The sequence below is a fragment of the Lagenorhynchus albirostris genome, chromosome 6 (assembly GCF_949774975.1).
Source record: "Lagenorhynchus albirostris chromosome 6, mLagAlb1.1, whole genome shotgun sequence".
Taxonomy (NCBI): domain Eukaryota; kingdom Metazoa; phylum Chordata; class Mammalia; order Artiodactyla; family Delphinidae; genus Lagenorhynchus; species Lagenorhynchus albirostris.
Window position 1 is genome coordinate 8,460,080 of NC_083100.1, and position 14,920 is coordinate 8,474,999.

The window sequence follows — 14,920 nt, forward strand, 5'->3', positions numbered from 1 at the left end:
TGGATAGGAATGCCCCAGCACACACAGAGCTATCCTGTGGCCCTGGTCACAATGTGACTCAGGAGAGAACATAAAATCTAGACATTGCCACGTTCTGTGGACTGCCGTACGACAGTAGATTAAACTGATTTCTATAGACTATTATAGGAACAATTCAACAATTTCTTCCATTCGATGCTACCTCACCAACGTAAATAGAATTGACTTTAAAAGATACTTTTGTAAGTATTTTATAAGTATTACCTATGATTACTGGTATTTCCTTTAATACCCACATGTAGCTCCAGCTTAATCAAAGGAATTCGTCTAAGCGAGGCGGTTAAGAGCTTTTATTAAAACTGTTTTGAATTTCAGTTTTACCCATAGCTATTCTCCTTAATAACAATGCCTAAGAGTAGTTACTTACACGGGTGCCAAGGAGGCTCTTAACATGGTTGAAGCCTGAGGGGGGAGGGGGAGAGAAGGAAAGAGATCGTGTTAGACATTGACAGCAATGCATTAATCCCAAATCACTGTAACGGCACAGAACCAACGGATTTGCAAAGTGTTTCATCCACCAGGATTCTCCAACCATAATCGTATATGATTTAAAAATTAGCCCAAGTCCAAGTTTAGTAATACCCTACTGATGCATTTCCCAAGCCACCCACCTCTGGCTTGTTGCTACTCCACTCCAAGCAGCAGTCTATAAGAAAACGGGTGGGTTCGCCCTGACCAAGCTCCCAGAGGAACTTAAAGCTGCCTAGTCAAAGACATCATAAGGAACAAAAGCAATGAAAATCAGTTTATTATCCTGGTTTTCTTCTTTATTAAGATTTTATCTTTGAGTATACAAATAACACATGCACTTAGCACCAAGTCGCTCTAGAGGTGTTTATGGAAAAAATTCACGATCCCCCTCCCACCCTACTCCCTTTTAATCCTGCCTATAGGCCAAATCACTGCCTACTTTATGGGCACGTCCCATTTATTGTTTTGTTTTTGCTACTACAGCAACGTGGTATTAAGCATGTACTAAAATAGAGGAACCACCAAATGCTGTGAATGACACTTGTTTGGATGGACTCAAACCAACCGTAAAAGACATTTTGAGAAAACACGGGAAATGTGAAAATGGACTGCACTGGTATTACATGATACCAAGGAATTAGTATTAATTATGTTCGGCACTGTGGTTACGTTTTTCGTTTTTTGAAGCCCTTATCTGTTAGAGATGTATATTGAATTATTTATAGGTAAAATGATAGAATGTTTGGAATTTGTCTAAAAGAACTCTAGGGGACAAAAGGAAGTAGAGGCGAAGAGAGGAAGTCTCAGCCGTCTGTGCAGCCCTTCCCGAAGGGGCAGGCAGTAGCGCTCAGTTCCCTCTACGTCACCACAACCCTCGAACGGAACATTATCCACGCTGATCATATTGAGCTGTGATCATTTTGCAGCCATTTCTGTCTCCTTCTCCTTTAGCAGACACGGAGTTTCACAAGGGCTGGAGATATAGCACCTGCATGTCCCCAGCACCTGGCACAGTACCTGGACCACAGAGGCACTCAATCAACATTTATTTGTTGAATGCATGAATGAAGACTGACTTCCAAAAGTGGGCACTCCAGAATACTTGACTGATTTACTAAATGTAATAAATCGGCCACGTTCTCAACTGCTTCCCTTCGCAGTATTTACAGATCCCCCGTATTACAGATCAACCACGTATGATCTTGTAACTTTTAACCTTTGACTTTTCCTTTTCTTTTTTGGCCACACTGTGCAGCTTGTGGGATCTTAGTTCCCCGACGAGGGACTGAACCCACGCCCTCGGCAGTCAGAGCTCGGCGTCCTAACCACTGGACTGCCAGGGAATTCCCTTTCCTTTCTTTTTTTTTTTTTTAAAACCCTTGACTTTTTAAAAATTAATTACTTGTTATTCCTGTTATTGGCTTAAACAGCAAGGAGCTCAGAACATTGTTTGAAATGTCATCTAAATGACTTGTCTAACACATTAAGGGGATCAAGGAGCCAGTAATGTGGTCAATGAAGGACACAGCCATAGTAAAACACTCGCATAATATATACACAAGAGAAAAATATTTTAAAGTTAGTGATATTGGCTACTTCATATTTCCACAAATAAAATTCATTTACATACAACCCCCTTTTTTCATAATTAAGAAAATGTTCTCGGGCTTCCCTGGTGGCGCAGTGGTTGAGAGTCCGCCTGCCGATGCAGGGGACACGGGTTCGTGCCCCGGTCTGGGAAGATCCCACGTGCTGTGGAACGGCTGGGCCCGTGAGCCGTGGCCGCTGAGACTGCGCGTACGGAGCCTGTGCTCCGCAGCGGGAGAGGCCACAACAGTGAGAGATCCGCGTACCGCAAAAAAAAAAAAAAAAAAGAAAGAAAAGAAAGTGTTCTCTATCTTTTAAAACACTGATTTTTTTCTCTTTTGCTAAATTCTATATCATTCTATTTGCCCTGTGAAGAAAGTAATTGAAAAGCAGTAATAACTGACCCTTTCATGAGAAGAGCCAGTATGTTAAACAGTATTGAGACTTTACTATTCAATCAAGTAAATAAAATTTTTCTTTTAAAGCGGGCAATGAGCCGAGGGGAGAATGGCCCAGCCTGCTCCTAACGGGGAGGAAGGTGTGGTATTTCATTCAGTAAGTACTGGCTGCCCACAATCTAACAGGCCTCTGCTAGGCACCGCTGAAATCGGCGGGCAAGGCAAAAGCCCTCTTCTCAGAGAGCTTGCAATCCAGTGGGCAGAATCAATGATCAAATAAATCTCTGTGCCTCGCCTGCAAGATGGTGGCAATGCTATACCAGTGGGTGCAGATGCCAACGAGGGCGCACGGAAGTCAGCGTAGCTTCCCCTCTTTTCTGCCTGTCCACGCTGAGCTCCCAGTGCTGACGGGGATGCTAGAGCTGAGAGGTACTGGGCGTAAGTTATGAAGTAGAAGTTGACCTTAACATTGACACCCAAGTATAAATTTGCCCATGGAATGGAGAACTCACAGTGGGTGACGGCTACCACTTCCTTCTTAGGTGGAGGCGTTAATAAGAATCCTCGAACACTGAGGGGGCTGCTCTGATCTGTTGACTAACCTTTACCTTGGACTGGATTTCTAAAGGTCACTGCCACCAGCTGCGGGCGCTGCTCTGCGCGTAGGCGGGGTGGACACAGCTACGACAGTCTGGCTAAGGAAGAAAAGCCCCACGAAGAGAAAGCTGGGAGAGGCCCCAGAATCATCATCAGCTGGAACAATTTCCCTCTCAAGGTAACTCTGGATTTTGAGTATGGACGACAAGCCCAGGGAGCACCCCCTCGCTAAGGAGGCCCTGACCGCAGCCCCAGTGGGCGCTGTGTGAGTTCCGGGATCCTACGGTGGCACTCAGAGCAAGGCCCCCAAGGCCTGGGGCACCACGGCGGACGTGGGCGCAGAGGGTGGCGCTTTCCACCGGGCAAGCACAGTGTGAACGTGGGGCAGCCCCTTCCGGGCACAGGTAGAGGCCAGTGGAACGAGGCACGTATGCACCTGTCAGTTAGTCACTGAGCGCCTGTGCCGTGCCGGGCTCACGGCAGGGCTCTCTGCAACGCTTGGACGTGGGAGAACTGAACTGCTACCTCAGCCGAGAGTGAACACGCAGAACTACGGCCCCACCCCTTCCCAGCTGCAGGCAAGGAAGCGGAGCCCGGCCCTCGGGGTCATGGTGGGGGCGAGGGCGTTACTGGGGCCACACGAGCCTGGGACCACTCTTGGTGACAACAGCAGGATGAGGGGCTTTGCTACTGACGCATGACGTCAGGAAGCGTGCTTAGAGAAACCGGGAGGAGGTGTGATGTGGCGAGAGTGTCCCTGGGTCACGAGCGACTGGAGGTGGACTGGGTTGGCAGGGGCCTGTCACTGTGGGACTTCTCCAGGGAGTTTGGTGTACGGCTAAGGGTCGTGAATCTCAGTACCCAGCGTGTCTCAAACTTGTGACATCAACAGTTTGCTTGGGGACGGGGACATCACATGGGACTGGCTTCAATGCACACACTTCGGGAACTGCTGCTCCACAGGAGCAGCGGGTGTGCGCAGCCCAGGGAGGGTCAGAAAGAAGGAGCCTCGCCGACACCAGCAGTGGCTGCGAGCCCCAGGGCGACAGGAAGGCCCCGCCTGGAGCCAGAAACCTCCTCGGACCAGGCTGGTCCACTGCCAGCCCTTCTTCCCCGGCCCCGCTCACGTGGGACTAACGCTGAACCCAGGTGCCGCCTGTGCGGTGCAGGACAAAGGCAGGACCCTTGTCAGGCGACCTCACGGGGAATGGTCACCAGGAGAGGTTAAGTCACCACTGCGGGAAACCTGAGGAAATGTGTGTCGGCCACGCGACAGAGAGGCAACAGGAGCCGGGGACCCAGAGGGACATCCCCGCCACATGGACAAGGGAGGCTGCTGTGGCCAGCTCTGTAACAGGAAGGGGTACGGACACAACTCGAAAACGCAGGGTTGTGACCGCAGAAGGGGAGCGCTGGAATGGAAAACTGTGCAAATGCGATCTGGAAGCGGCGCTATGTGTGCGCGTGGTGTGGGAGTGCCCAGTGTCTGAACCCTTGGCCTTGCCTCACCACCCACAGCCTGAAGGCGGCTGAGAGCCTGGGGCCGGGCAAGGTGCACAGCAATGCGCACACCTGGGGAGGTGCCAGGGGCTGGGGCGCTGGGGCTTCTTGGGGTTTCTGAGACCCGAGTCAGGCCTAGAGCGACAGATGCGCATGAGATCATGGAGGGCTGGGGACTCCATGCTGAGCACGTCGGATGGGAAGCAATGACAGGTATTAAGCAAGGGAGTAACCAGATGGGATTCCTGTATGTACCTGAATCCTTCCTGAAGCCTGTGGGCATAAGTAAATAAATAAGACACAACCAGAAAGGTCACTCCAGCTCCCGTGTGAATGAGCCATCAGAAATCTAAGAGTTTTGAGACTGAGACCAGGCAGGAAATGTTGCTTTAAGCCAGGACAGAAAGAGGGAGAGCCTGAACAGACACAAAGCAACAGAGGCAGGGCAGGAGGAAGGAAGCCCGCCCAGATCCCCACGGCCACCTGAGCACAGGGCAGAGGAAAGGGAAGAGCCTCGGGTGACCCCCGGGGTTCCCTGGAGTGCCATTTGCTGAGACAGACACACAGGAGGGAAATCACCCGTGTGGAGGAAAAGATGAGCCTGGGTTGGGACACGGAAAGTGTGACGTGCCTGTCAGACATTCACGGGGAGAAGGCCGGTAAGTCTGGGTTTGGAGGTCAGGGAAAAGGTCCGAGCTAATGGCACAGTTACCCTCTGCCGATCACGGTCCTACCGACTGATGAGACCAAAGGTATTCAATCCTCACATCAGCAGGGTCAGTTCAGGTACGTGACAGGCACTGGTGTATGAGGTGTGGTAGGGAGAGGGGAACCAGGTGTGCAACTCCCCGTCCTCGATACACAGAGCACTGGGCCCAGAAAGGCTGCCTCGAAATGCAGTGGCAACATGGGGAAAGGGCAGGCGTCCTGCCAAGACTTAAGCAAGCCGCCTGAGGGAGAACGCCAAGGCTGAAGAGGCTGGACTTCATTTGCAGAGCCACAGTCCACACAGCAGGAAGCTTCGGGAAGTACCCTCCTTAGCAGAGCAGTGCCACAGCAAGGCTTCCTGAACATCGGCACGCGGCCACCTCCCCGAAGGGTCACCGCCACCCCCGCCACCCCCGCCACCCCCGCCCCTGCAGGTTTTCACTGCTAACAAAGATGGTTGATTCTGGAAGTAGATGCCTCCTAGGATTCACATGTCCTGCGTCTTTAATATATTTCATGCTATCACACTGGGAAGTACTGTAACTTGTATTTCCAGTGCGGCCTACCTGGAGTCGTGGAAGAAAGGGAGGGTTAATTCCCCAAAGAGCCATTTTCCCAATAAGGATGGGTTTAAATGGAAACTTTCCCATCCGATGAATCACAAACCTAGAGGTGCCACAGGGCGGGACTTGGGACTCAACCGGGGGCTGTGCTCAGTTTTCCACCTCGAGAGTGTCTCTGCATTCATGCTTGCCCACTGCAAACAGGGGGCTAAGGAGAGAAAGACATACCAAAGCACTTTTTTTTTTTTTTTTTTTTTTTTTTTGCTATACACGGGCCTCTCACTGTTGTGGCCTCTCCCGTTGCGGAGCACAGGCTCCGGACGCGCAGGCTCAGCGGCCATGGCTCACAGGCCCAGCCGCTCCGCGGCACGTGGGATCCTCCCGGACCGGGGCACGAACCCGTGTCCTCTGCATCGGCAGGCGGACTCTCAACCACTGCACCACCAGGGAAGCCCCCAAAGCACTTTTAAATGCTATTTGCAGCACACAAAGATGGACGCTGCATCATTAGAAAGAGCAAAAAACCGACAATGTCTGCCAGAGGAAGGGCTAAATGCACCATATTGTTCTCCAACTAAAATTCTGAAAGATAAGGGAAATACAAGTATGCTAAAGGGACAAGAAAGACTTTCAAAAATGTAGTTAAGTGAAAGGAGACAGCTGCAGAATGATATGTGCAATAAAATCTCAATTATATACAATTTTTAAAGGTCTGGAGGATGTATGTGAAACACAGTCAACACTTATCTGTGGAGGAAGGCGGGATGGGGTGCGTGTGAGGGAGGGAAGGGGTTTCTGCTTTGCTCCATTTACTGCTAAATTGTTGTGTATTTTCCAGCTAACATATTCTTGTATCCCTTGTATAACCTTAGAACACACAAAAAACCTCCCTCTTGTGCTCTGAGGAAGAAGTTTCTCCTTTTACTACTTATCACTAGATTCCTGATAATACAAAATCAGATTCATCTCAAATCCCAGCAAATAATGGGCCCCAGGGTTTGGAGCCTGACTTGGTAAGGACCGTGGCATGACAAACCTGGGGTTAGGGTGGTGACAAGCAGTCAAGCTGGAAGAGGCCACCCAGGAGAGCTCTCTTCTCAAGATTTAATCCATCATTATCAACCCTGGGAGCACGTGCATTTGACGCCCAGCTCTGATAATGCATCAGACTTCCGGACACAGTTACCTGGGTGGGAAGGAGGTAGGGTGGAAACACACTTCTTGTCTCCTCAGTGGGGTCCTCGGCCTCCACACATACACAGTCTTCACATATACCCCCCAGAGGGGGTGACTTACTGGATTTGCACCGCCCTGCACCCGCCTCCTCTGGGCAGTGAGGCTGCGCAGAGAGCACAGCCCCAGTGGTAGGGGTGGAGCGGGTGGAGAGCAGGGGCTGGGCCACAGCTGTCCATGACGGGGGGTGGGGTGGGTGGGGTGGGGGGGATTGTTTCTTTAATTCCAGGGCTCAACAGTAGGTTACCCACCTGCCTACCAAAAAAAAAAATCCACATTCTCCAACATAAGCTTTGTCAGAATCAGTGGCAACATCTCCAGCTCCTTTTCCCTTCATTCTATTGTTGTATTTTTCTATTGGTTCGGAACTCAGGGGGAAGAAGGGTCTTATTTACTGAGCCCTTCTGAACTTTCAACAGTGAACGAGGTTGCAGAGGGCCAGATTCTTAACAGCCAGATTTTAAAACCAGTATCAAAGGCACTAAACTTCGTAGCACCAGCCGTTTTCTGATGGGCTTCAGCCAGGCTCCTGTCAGTACAGTGAATTGAAACGCTCAAGCCCGAGGAGAAGCTGATCGAGGACCAGGCTAGAAGGAAGGCTGGTCCGTGCCTACCTATTTATCTTGAAACTGATGGCATCCTGTTTGGACTTTGGGTAGACTATATTCCCTTAAACGAATAAAAAAGCAATCTTCTTCCAAGTCCTAGATCCGATTGGCTCAGTCACCAGACATCCGATCTAAATTGTACCCTAATTTCCTCTTCATGCGTTATAAATCTGATATCATACATTGACGTTAGGCATGCCTAGTCAACTACAATATTCTTTTACACTTCCATAATGACCCCTCCCCCACTTTTTATCACCTTATAAGAAAAATATACTAGGAACAATAAAAAATTGTTTGCAGTTTTTATGGCCTGTTATTAAGTCAATGACTCAAGTGGGGAAAAAAAAATGGTTGCGAGTTAAGGCAAACAGAGCACATCCTCTCTCCCGCGGTTTCTGAGGCTCACACTCTGTACCTTAGAGCCACCATAACAGGGAAGGATGGTAGGACCAGCCTCTTGACAAATGAAGGTAACTTCTAACGGGATGAAACAGCAGATACGTTGTTCCCCCATCCCCTTTTATATCGCTCCTTTTAAACATGACATCAGTTTTGTTCACGTGGCCCGTGGGATCTTAGTTCCCTGACCGGGGACTGAACCCGTGCCCCCTGCAGTGGAAGCGCGGAGTCTTAACCACTGGACTGCCAGGGAAGTCCCAACATCAGTTTTAAATATGCTGGATGCAGCACTCTGCCAACAGACAGGATTCTTGTATATGCAAGACAGGGTGGGGTTTTATAAACAAACCTGAAGAACACTAAGTATTTACTGAATTAATACATAAATGGAAGGGGTGGGGGGAATAAGTGGCCTTATTAGACACAGATCCTGCTATGCTAATTACTGCTAGAAAGCCATCATTTTTGGTGAACACACTCTATCCTTAATGTTACCTTAGGTTGATGACTTACAGTTAAGCATACACTGGACACAGAGGGTCAACTCAGCCAGGCCACAGGGATGTGGCTTGAAGCCCCTCATCCTAGAGGGCCCACGAGGGAGTTACTTTTTCGAAACTCGGATGTCTGTGTGTGCTTTACTGACATTTTAAAAATAGTCGATTCGCTAAGATTCCTGTATGCTGACATCACTCCACCCACATCCTAAAGCATGGACTCCGCAGCTCCTGTCCATGTGTGGCACAGCCGACGCAGCGAAAGCCTGGCGGTGCACTTCCACGTGCACCCCGAGGACATAGTCAAGGACGCTGGCTCTTCACCACGTTACCATGTCCTTTCTACCAAGATCCACGAGAGGAACTCTCCGCAGGTCTTAGCACCAGAAAAATCCTGTGCAGCAGTTTTTTGACCTTCCAGTCCTCAAAAAAAAAGGTACTTAGACTTGTTTTTAAATTGTAAGAGTAATATACCTACTTGGAAAAAGTTCACGGTCTAAAGGGCACATAGGGGAGGTTGGTGGCATTGAAATGGTCTATGGTGGGCACATGTGATGGGCTCGTAGGCGTTCATTTTACTGCTGTGCTTCACAGGCTACATGCGTAGCACAAATGCCGTTTTAGATGCAGTGAATATCACCCTCTCTTCCTTTAGAAATAAGTCATGTAACTGTTTTTTGCACAGGCTACTGGGAAGCCCACAGCCAAATCTGAGCCTCGCTCCCAGGGGTACAGTAACTTAGGACATGCATCTTTTTATCTTGGCCTGAGCCCGGGCTTACTTTTATTCTTCCTACCCTCATCTTCCTTTAAGCACAATTTCTTTTTTTCCCCCAGCATTACTGAGATATAACTGACATACAACATTGTGTGAGTTTCAGGCATACAATGTGATAATCTAATAAATGTATATATTGTGAAATGATGACCACGATAAGGTCAGTTAACACAGCTGTCACCTCTCATGGTTACCTTTTGCTGTTGTGAGAACATTTAAGATCTACTCTTAGAAACCTTCAAGTTCACAATACAGTATTGTTAACTGTAGTCCTCATGCTGCACATTACATCCCCAGACCTATTCATTTTAAAGCCAGATGTCTGTACCCTTTGACCAACATCCCCTCATCTCCCCCACTCCCTGGCGACCACCAATCTACTTTCAGTTTCTATGAATTCTAACCAAAATTTCTTTATTTTTATTTTCTATCTTTTCATTTCTCATATTTGTGTTTTCTCATAATAAGCTGCTTCAAATCTACTTGAGAATCAGGTAGGTTATTTTAATGCTGAAAAAGGCCTTGTTTATGAAGACCCTAGTATTAACGTGCAAACAATTAAAAGCTGGGGCTCTGACCCTCGGGGTTGCCTCAGGATCACGCGGTGCTTCCTTCCTAATTGCCCGGCGCCACACACACAGCCTCTGGACCAGGGGGCAGGTTGGTGTGCGCTCCCGGGACATGGGTTCACGAGCTCTGCAAACTTCCTCTGGAGACACAGCTATGCTCGTGCCCCTGGTTAAGAACCCGACTCAGCTCCACGTGCCTCCAGATGTGAGCTCTCCTAGGAAGGACACGTCACCTACGTGATGTCTTGGCCTGTAACGCCAACCTGAATCTGACCACAAGGAAACATCAACCACAGAAGGAGAAATGTCCTACTTTTAAAGAAGGGGAAGGACTGTCTTCTTTTAAAACGTCGATGTCATGAAAGTCAAAGAAAGAAAGACGGGGTGGGGGGTGGGGGTGGGGGTGGGGGAGTGTTGAAGCTGAAAGGAGGCTAGAGAGACACGACAAATCCACGTAACACCTGAGCCCACACCCCGGGCACGGGGAAGGGGCTGCTGCAGAGGACGTTAATGGCTCCGCTGGCAAAACTAGGACATGCACAGTAGGTTAGTCAGGTGAAAATACTGCCTCGATATTAAATTTACTGAAGTTGACAATCACACGGTTATATAAGAGAACACTGCTGTTAAGAAATGCACACTGCACTCCAGTATTTAGGAGCAAAGGGCCATAAACATACGTAATTTATCCTCAGATGGTTCAGAAAACATATTGTGTGTGTGGGCGTGTGGGGAGAGAAAGTAAACAAATGAGCAAAACGCTAGCAGGTGGTGAATATGGGTAAAGGGTATACAAGTGCCCTTCGGGCAGTTTTTGCAGCTTTTCTGTACGTTTGCAATGATTCTAAGTATAAAGTTTAAAAAGATAAAAGGAAAGTCCGTCTGCCACCACACAACCCCAACACGGCAGTGATTTTTCAAACAGGACGAGGTTTCCTTCGTTTCCTACTGCCTTGCTGCCATTAGCGGCCCTGGGACCCAACAAGCAGCTCCGCCTGGAAGAGACAAACGCGCCTCCCCAGCCCCCGCCCCCGCCCCCAGGAGGCCGCCTCCCAGCGGCCCAAACCCACTCTTCCTTCTGGGAACGCACAGACCTCCAAAGCCCGCTGAGATGCAGACTCCGAATGTGTTATTTCCTCCTGTTCTCCCATTTTTTAAAGTTACGGGATTTTGACACCTGGGGGCAGACCCGGGCGCAGAGCCTCACCGTGCCGGGCCTCGTGAAGTCCACGCTGCGCGCCAGGCTCTGCCGCATCTGGTTGCTGAAGAGGCGGACGCAGACGCTCTGCAGGTACTCGGGGGTGATCTGTCGGAGGACAGAGGATGGACGGCGGGTGAAAGGGGTGAGACATCCCCGGAGCCGTGAGAGGCACCCTAGCCAGTGTCGGAGCTGACTCTCAACAGCCTCTCCGAGGGCACAAAGGTGAGCTTTTGCTTTAACATCGCAGCGCCAGGGAGTTGAAGCGCTGCGCCTGACGCAAAAACTAACACACTACTGGTGTGGTCACGGGATAGCACACTTTAAGTCACAGAACCCCACTTAACGTACTCCTGCTATCATGTAGAATAAACTGATTTCTCTTTTTTCTTTTGGCTGCACAGGGTGGCTTGTGGGATCTCAGTTCCCTGACCAGGGATTGAACCTGTGCACTCAGCAGTGAAACTGCAGAGTCCTAACCACTGGACCGCCAGGGATTTCCCATCAAATAAACCGATTTTAAACCATTTTTTGTTAATGCAAGCAACAAAGTCACTGGGTGGCCATAATGTGATGGAAAGAAAGCCGGACTGAAGATCTGAAGATCTGGGGTCAAGCAGTGGACTCGAGAAAATCAGCAGCTCTGCCTCCTGCTTTCCTGACCTGTCGGATGAAATGAATGAGGCCACGGCTCTGCGTCACGGGGAGGGGGGTACATGAGATCAAGGGAGAGCCTAGCACATGACAGGTGGCTCAGTAAACGCTTACTGAATGAGTGATGGAGACACTTTATACACTATCCAGCACTAGACAACAGGAGGCTGGGTTACTGCTGCATCAATGCCACTGCATCATGGCCTCTTCCTTCAGCACCTCTCATACCTCTCTCATTAGGTACCGTGATTCAGGATGGACATCCAGCATCTAAGGTGGTAATCTCTGAAACGTTTTCATCTTATGTCTTTTCTTTTTATAGGGGTAACATGTGCTCATTTAAAAGGTAACACAACCTCTCCCCAGCCCCACCCCACAAGCCAATCCCTGGAGGTAACTACTCTTAACAATTTTACCCCCTTCCAGACTTTTTCCTGTGCCTGATTGTGAGAGGGAAGCTCCTTTTCCCCAGCCTCACGATTCCATGTGCTGAACTTCCATATGGTAATGTAACTGGCTCTCTTCCTACCCCTCACTCATTCGTCCCCACAAGAGGAAGACAACTCAACTGGCTGGTGAGTTGGAAAGAGCCAGAACACTGGGCTAGACCCTTTTGTCTCCCTGTGGTCCTCCTGTCTGTCCCCTTGAAACATCTGGTCTGATTCGGCCACCAGAAAGACTGCCCCTCTGTGCCAGATGTCTCTGGTCATCCCTCGACACTCAGCTATAAGTGACTCAGACAAATAAGGGCCCCATCTCAAGGCTGTACCTCCTACATTATCCTGAGCCCATTTCCTCTGAATTCCCACAGTATCAAAATTTAATCATTCATTTTTCATCCTGTACATTTAACCTTTCCTTGTAAACCTGTTCCTTCCCTACAACCTAGAAACATGTCCAAAGACATTTAATATTTTAAAAATACCTTCCCTTTTCTCCTCCCTAGGCCCTCATCTATCAACCACCCTCTCAGTGTTCTTCCTTCACAGCCAAGGTCCTTGAAAGAATAGCCAACGTTTCCCGCCTCCCCTTCACTTTACCTTTCAACACACCACAGTCGAGCCCCCATCTGAATCACCCCAAGGAAACTCATGGCAAAGGCCTTCTAAGTGTCAGAAACACTGGACACTTTTCCGTTCTGGACTTCTACAGTTTTCTGTGATTTTTGAGATTTTGGATCAACCCCTTGCTCCTGAAACTGTTTCCTCTTTTGGCTGATACCGGAACTGATACCAGACCCAGCCCTTTAACAAGGAAATCTGATTCTGTCACTCTCTTGCTTAAAAAAAGTGAGTGAGAAAAGGACATGAATAAACAGTTGACTAAAAGACAAATATATAAATGGCCAAAAAACATATGAAAATATATTCAGCCTCATACATGACTAAAGAAATGTAAATTGAAACATTCAGAATACCAAGTTTTACTTAGCAAACTGGCAAAAATTTCAACGTATAATCATGTCCAGTGTTGGCAAGTGTGTGGAGAAATAGATGCTCTGATATGCTACTGGGGGTGGGGGGTGGGTAGACATCGTTGAAATCTTTGGAGAAATAATTTGGCAAAACATCTCTCAAAGTTTTAATGCCCATAACCTTTGACCTAGCAATTCCATTCTTAGGCTCTTATCTTACCTATATTCAAAGGTCTACAGTATATACAAGGATGCTCATCATAACAGTTTTTGTTATAGCAAACAAAAAAATCTAAATGTTCCTCATCAGAGATCTGATGAATTATGGTTCACCCTTGCAGTGGAATAATAATGTACAAGCATCAAAAAGAATGAAGTAGGTGTGTGGTCATGTGGAAAGATCTCCAAGATATATTGAAAGTGAAATAGCAAGCTTGGGAAGAGTAATGGGTCACAGGATCCCAAGTAAGTATGGCATACCGTATGCACACGCACACACGTGCACACACATGCACATGCACAGAAGTGTTCTGAAATAATACACAAGGAAGTGTTAATCTTGAATGTCAGTAAGAAAATGAGACTCAGGAATTGTGTGTGGAAGGGGCCTTTTGCTCCTAACTATATACTCCTCTGAGTTGTTTCAGTCTTTTACCAAGAGCACGTATTTCTTTTACATGAAGAACAAGCTAGTTAAGATTCCAGTGTTCCCCCAACCCCATCTCTCCCTGTTTCGACAGTGGAGGCCCTTCCAACCCCTGCCTGGTGGTCTGCAGGCCTCTGCTTGCACACTCCAGTTGTAAGAGCTCATGTGCCCATCTGTGGCCACACCTGGCGCCGCGTCGACCTGGCTGTAGGAAGCACACCAGGATGATGGCAGTCACGTTTTAAGAGGAGAGAAGGCACAAGGAAAACACACACTTTATTTATTTCTGTACTGTTTGAATTTTCTTTCTTTTTTCTATCTTTTGGCCTTGCTGTGCGGCATGCGGGATCTTAGTTCCCTGACCAGGGATCGAACCCGTGCCCCCTGCAGTGGAAGAGCGGTGTCTTAATCACCGGACCGCCAGGGAAGTCCCTGAATTTTCTATGTACATGCCTTCTTTTTCTTCTTTTTTGTCAACAGATGTGTCATGACACATCTTTATCTCAAAAAAGACACATGAGGGCTTCCCTGGTGGCGCAGTGGTTGAGAGTCCGCCTGCCAATGCAGGGGACACAGGTTCGTGCCCCGGTCCGGGAAGATCCCACATGCCGCAGAGCAGCTAGGCCTGTGAGCCATGGCCACTGAGCCTGCGCGTCCGGAGCCTGTGCTCCGCAACGGGACAGGCCACAACAGTGAGAGGCCGCGTACCGCCAAAAAAAAAAAAAAAAAAAAAAAAGACACATGAACAATGGGGGACCTTCCTTACCATCTTGCCACTGACCGTGGCCTCCAGAGAATCCACCAGCTCTGCCGTGACTCCGATGAGATTGTGGTAGTCCACCTGGATCTTATTGTACCGTTTCAAGTACGTCATTGACCTACGCTCAGCTTCTACCAGCTGCTGGTGGAGTTGCTGCAACACTTCTAGGAAGACAATATATATTTATATTAAAACAAAACAAAAAAGCAACAATTTAAAAGACCCCTACAAAATAAAAAATAATTATATTCTTGTCAAGGGAGTACCATGCCTACTGTCAGAATATCTTACCATAACA

At 48.5% G+C, this 14,920-nt stretch overlaps 1 protein-coding gene across 13 annotated transcripts in view; it reads right to left on the reverse strand.

Moving 5' to 3' along the window:
* The window catches only part of ARMC9 (armadillo repeat containing 9), a 137,286-nt gene that overhangs the window by 93,381 nt on the left and 28,985 nt on the right, over positions 1–14,920 (reverse strand). For all 13 annotated transcript variants that reach the window (XR_009541021.1, XR_009541019.1, XR_009541020.1 and 10 more), the window contains 3 exons: positions 14,629–14,786; positions 11,158–11,256; positions 407–441 (listed from right to left, as the gene is read on the reverse strand). Coding sequence is in view for 9 of the 13 variants with exons in the window: in XM_060151869.1 (XP_060007852.1) it covers positions 407–441; positions 11,158–11,256; positions 14,629–14,786 (292 nt within the window). In the remaining 4 variants the exon portion in view is untranslated. The remainder of the gene's footprint in view (positions 1–406; positions 442–11,157; positions 11,257–14,628; positions 14,787–14,920) is intronic.